Source organism: Glycine max, chromosome 15 (genome assembly GCF_000004515.6).
Source record: "Glycine max cultivar Williams 82 chromosome 15, Glycine_max_v4.0, whole genome shotgun sequence".
NCBI classification, from domain to species: Eukaryota; Viridiplantae; Streptophyta; class Magnoliopsida; order Fabales; family Fabaceae; genus Glycine; species Glycine max.
Window position 1 is genome coordinate 31780659 of NC_038251.2, and position 5431 is coordinate 31786089.

General features: G+C 40.1%; 1 protein-coding gene across 1 annotated transcript; it reads left to right on the top strand.

Annotated features, from left to right (window-relative positions):
• Positions 1–3564: 3564 nt before the first annotated feature.
• On the top strand, positions 3565–4203 carry LOC102665431 (uncharacterized). Its single transcript, XM_006598469.1, has one exon. The coding sequence runs from the start codon at positions 3565–3567 to the stop codon at positions 4201–4203; it is 639 nt and encodes a 212-aa protein (XP_006598532.1).
• The last annotated feature ends 1228 nt before the right edge of the window (positions 4204–5431 follow it).

Genomic DNA, 5431 nt, shown 5'->3' on the forward strand with positions numbered 1-5431 from the left:
ATCTTGGATTAGTGGGCTGAACCATAACTAAAATTCACTAATCATAATTAGTGAAATTTTGGCTCCAAAGTTTGGCTCCACAAATTCAATTTCAAATTCAAATTTCCCTCCAATTTTGTGTGACACTTAGGCTATAAATAGAGGTCATGTGTGTTCATTTTTTGGAACTTTTATCATTTGAAAATTAAACTTCAGATTTCAGAGCTCTCTTAGAGCACAAAATTTCATGCTCTTCTCTCCCTCTCCTTTCATTCATCTCCTTCTTCCTCCAAGCTCTTATCCATGGCCTCCTACGGTGGTGAGCTTCTTCTAGACTCATCTTCTCCTTGAAGTGGCGTCTCCTCTCTCTCTCTCTTCCTTCTCCATTCCGCTGCCATTCATCTTCCAAGAAGCAAAGGAATCCATTGATGAAGAAGATCCTAGGCCTACAAGCTCCAATGGATCTTACATCATATGTGTGTCTTAATGCGATCCTGGGTTGAGTTTAGTCTTACAAGAGGAATCTGTGAATGATGCTTGATCAAGATTAGGCTAAACTATCATGAGGAATCGGGGTTTAGTATCTCAGGAGACACCATAAGAACACATGAGCATTGTTAGTTAGAGAATATCTTTTTAGCATCTGGCACCTATTATGAAGGCCAACATGTTCTCTACTTGTTTTTACACATCATTTCTCTCGCGTGATTTTCTTTTTTTTTGCACAGATAGTTTATACACCTATTCATATTCACACTTACCTTTACACACCTGACATCTATTTGCTGAAATAGCTTACCAAATAACACAAGTTCCCCGAGAGTTTGATACTCGGTTCTTACCGTTTTATACTACTTGTGCAATCCGGTGCACTTTCCAGAAGCCGAACACTTAGCGCTACCATCCAACCACTAGTCAAGGGTCCAAGCGCTTAGCTCGAGCAAGGGCTTTCTTAGCACGTGAAGACTTGGCGCTGAGTGCGAGAGGTGCGCTTAGCGAGTGAACAACTGAAAGATTTTTCTAAGTTCATTTTTTGTTCACCTCTTCACCAAATTTTATGAACCTCCTTTTTCAATATTAATCATGCTAAAATCAGACACAATCATAAGCAATCAACTACACTCAATGCAAACAAAACAAAATTAAAAATAAATGACTGGGTTGCCTCCTAGCAAGCGCTTGTTTAACGTCATTAGCTTGACACATTGTTCTGTTATCTTGGATCAATCTTGGTTCTCTCTTTCAGAACCTTCTCATCCAACTCCTTCACCTGTAAGCAGACATCCTGGTCCAGCAGTTCTCTTCCTTCATTAAATATATCAAAGTTGATTTGTTGGTTTTCAAGACTCATTTCTAACTTTTTCTTCCCCATGTCCACCACACAGCTTGCAGTAGACATAAATGGACATCCCAAAATAACAGGAATATCTGCATCTTCCTTAATGCCAATTACAACAAAATCAGTAGGAAAATAAGATGTTTTACTCGAACCAGAACATCTTCAATCACTCCATAGGGTCTGGTGATAGAGCGATCTGCTAAATGTAAAGTCATCCTAGTAGGCATTATCTCCAACTCCCCAAGTTTCTGGCACATGGAAAGCGGCATCAAATTAATATTGGCTCCTAAATCAAGCCTTGCCTACTGAAACTTCACCTATAGAACAAGGTATAGTGACATTGCCTGGATCCTTATGTTTTGGTGGAAGGATTCGTTGAATTACAGCGCTGCAGTTTCCCTCCAAGACTATGGTGTCACTATCAATATACTTGTTCTTCTTAGTTAGCATATCTTTTAGAAATTTAGCATAGAGCGGCATCTGCTGTAGAGCTTCTCCAAAGGGCATGGTAATTTTTAGCTTCTTGAAAATATCCAAAAATCAAGCTAGATGTCTTTCTTTATTCTTCCTAGAAGGTACCAAAGGATATGGTACTTCTTTCCCTTCAGCTGGAGATGCTTCTCTCTTTTTCTCTCTAGCATACTCACTCTTGCTTTTCTTCTTTTCTCTCTTTTTCTTTTTCATTTTTCTCATTTTTTCTTTTTCTTTTTCTTGTTCTTTTTCTTTTTCTTCCTTCTCACTTATTTCTTGTTCAGTCAAATTTACTGTTGTCTCCTTCTTCTACCCATCTTCTACCTCCATTTCTTCCTCATATTCATTCAGGGGTTCTACCACCGGATCAATTGTTGGGTCAGTTACCAGCTGTTGTTTCTCTGCACCTATTCCTTTCTCACGTTCATTCATGGTGGCCAATCTGCTTCTAGTCATAACAGCCTTGCACTCCTCCTTAGGATTCTTCTCAGTGTTAGCTCCAAAGCTGCTTGATGGACAATCTGCCAGTTGTTTTGCCAATTGTCCCACCTGGACTTCCAGATTCTTAATGGCTGACTATGTGCTCTTTTTATTTGACATTGATACTTGCATGAACTAAGCAAGAGTCTCTTCCAGCTTTGTTGTTTGATCATAGAGACTAGGCCCTTGTTGAGGTGGCCTATTTGATGGACCACCATGGTCTTTATTAAACTGATTTCCAGGGTGATTTCTCCATTGTCCTTGTTGTGAATGATACTGCTGGCCATATTGAAATCCAGAATGCCCACCTGCATTAAAATTTGGTCTTGGCTGGTTCCCCATATAGTTGCCAACCCAATTACATTCTGGACAACCTTCACCCTCTTCTATTTTGTAGGTTGCATGTTGTGTTATATGTGGGGGAGCACATGATTCTGGCTGCTGCATGCCCATAGAAGATACAACACATGAAGTGAACTACATGAGGAACCAGCCAAGACCAAACTTTAATGCATGTGGGTATTCTGGATTTCAACATGGCTAGCAATATAATCAGCAACAGGGACAATGGAGAACTCACCTTGGTAATCAGTTCAATAAAGACGAAGGTTGGCCATCTAACAGGCCACAGCAACAAGGGCCTAGTCTCTATGACTAAATGACGAAGCTGGAAGAGACTCTTGCTTGGTTCATGCAAGTATCCATGTCCAATCAAAAGAGCACAGAGTCAACCATCAAGAATCTAGAAGTCCAGGTGGGACAATTGGCAAAACAACTGGTAGACCGACCGTCAAGCAGCTTTGGAGCCAACATAGAGAAGAATCTGAAGGAGGACTGTAAGGCTGTTATGACTAGAAGAAAAATGGTGAGCATGAATGAAGGTGAGAAGAGGATATGTGAAGAAAAACAACAGCCGGTGACTGAACCAGAAATTGACCCAGTGGTGGAACCTTTGAGTGAGACTGAGGAAGAAGTGGAAGCAGAAGATGATCAGTAGAAGGAAATACCAATAATAGTGAGTGAAAAAGAAATAAGTGAGAAGGAAAAGAAAGAGAGAAAGAAAAAGAAAATGAAAAAATGAGAAAAAAGAAAAAGAAAATGAAAAAAATGAGAAAAAAGAAAAAGAAAGAAAATAAGAGAAGAAAAAGACCAAGAGTGAGTGTGCTAGAGAGAAAAAGATAGAAGCATCTCCAGCTGAAGGGAAAGAAGTACCATATCCCTTAGTACCTTCTAGGAAGGACAAAGAAAGACATCTAGCTAGATTTCTGGATATTTTCAAGAAGCTAGAAATTACCATGCCCTTTGGAGAAGCTCTACAGCATATGTCGCTCTATGCTAAATTTCTGAAAGATATGCTAACTCAGAAGAACAAGTACATCCATAGTGACACCATAGTTGTGGAGGGGAACTGCAGTGTCGTAATTCAACGCATACTTCCACCAAAACATAAGGATCCAGGCAGCGTCACTGTACCTTGTTCTATAGATGAAGTTTTTGTTGGCAAGGCTCTTATTGATTTGGGAGCCATTATTAATTTGATGTCGCTTTCCATGTGTCGGAGGCTTAGAGAGTTGGAGATAATGCCGACTAGGATGACTTTACAGTTAACAGATTGCTCCATCACCAGACCCTATGGAGTAATAGAGGATGTTTTGGTTGGGGTCAAACACTTTATCTTTCCTGCTGACTTTGTGGTAATGGACATAGAGAAAGATACAGATATTCCCTTAATTTTGGGATGTCCATTTATGGCTACTACAAGTTGTGTAGTAGACATGGGAAAGATGAAGCTAGAAATGGGTATTGAAGACCAAAAGATTAGCTTTGAGCTATTTGATGAAGAAAGGACATTGTTGGACCAGAATGTTTGTCTAGAGGTGAAGGAGAGCGAAGAGAAGGTTCTGAAGGAGAGAACCAAGACTGATTCGGGCTGACAAAGACTTATGCATCAAGCTAGTGAAGTTAAAAGAGCACTTCCTGGGAGGCAACCCAACTTATTTTATTCTTTTCTTGTTTTCATTTTCATTATTTGAACATTTAACTTTAATTGTGGGAATATATTTCAGCATGCATTGCATTGACAAAAAGGGTTTCAAAAGCTTTCTTGAGCTATGGACTAAAAAGTTAACTTAGAAAATTTTCAGAAGTCCATTTGCTAAGCGTAGCCCTTACGCTAAGCGAAATTCTCTACAGGCGCTAAGCAAGTTGTCCTTGCACTAAGCGCCTTAACCCCTAATCATTGGCTATAGTGGTCTCGCTAAGCGTGTGCTCCGCGCTAAGCCTAAAAACTTCTCTAGATTTCAATTCTTTCGAATTGGGCTTCGCACAGCCGCTCGCTAAGCAAGCAAACCTTTCTGGAATTGAATTTATGAGAATTACGCTAAGCGAGCTCGCTTAGCGAGACCCACTCTCTGCATTTAAGTAGCAATTTATTCGCTAAGCGTGGCCATTGCCTACTAAGTGCGAGTTGCAGGCCAATCAGATCTGCGGAACCCGCTAAGCACGTATCTTCGCACTAAGCCCAAAAACTTCTCTGGAATTTTAAATCTTTGAATTGGGCTTAGCGAGCAGATTCGCAAAGCGTGCATGTTTAAAAACTCAAACGTCACTTTGGGCTCGCTTAGCAAGTCTACACGCTAAGCGAGAGAATCAAAATTTGCAGAATGTAAGGAGGCGTAACTGCCTTTGGCAGTTACCACCCCACTCTCTTCAGCATCTCCTCCTTCCCTACATTTTTCTACACCTTGCTTTCATTTCCAAATTGCCTGTAGTTTTTTCTTCCTTTGCACACTTAATCTCAGCAATTCAAGTAAGTGTTTCAACCTTGTCCTTATTTTCTTAAAAGTTTTAAACTTTAGGTTAGTTGACTTAGCTACTGTTTAGGTTTAGATCGTTGTCTTGATTCATGCTTTTAGCTTAGTTGCTAGTTAGAGTAGAGGTTAGGGTTTTATTATGTATACAATGTGCTTGTTTTTCTTAGGTTTAGATGGCTTAATAGAGGCCTAATTGAGGGGTTAAGAAAGCCCCTATTTTTCTGGAAATCGCGATGAGTGCGCTAAGCGAGTTCATCATTTCTGTTGAACATTTAGATTTCCAGATGAACTCGCTAAGCATGACCCTATCCCGCTAAGCACGTTCATCTTCTCTGGTTGAAAGTTCAAT

Excerpts from the sequence above, each read along its gene's own strand:
- LOC102665431 (XM_006598469.1), top strand. The coding sequence starts at position 3,565 with ATGCCCTTTGGAGAAGCTCTACAGCATATGTCGCTCTATGCTAAATTT.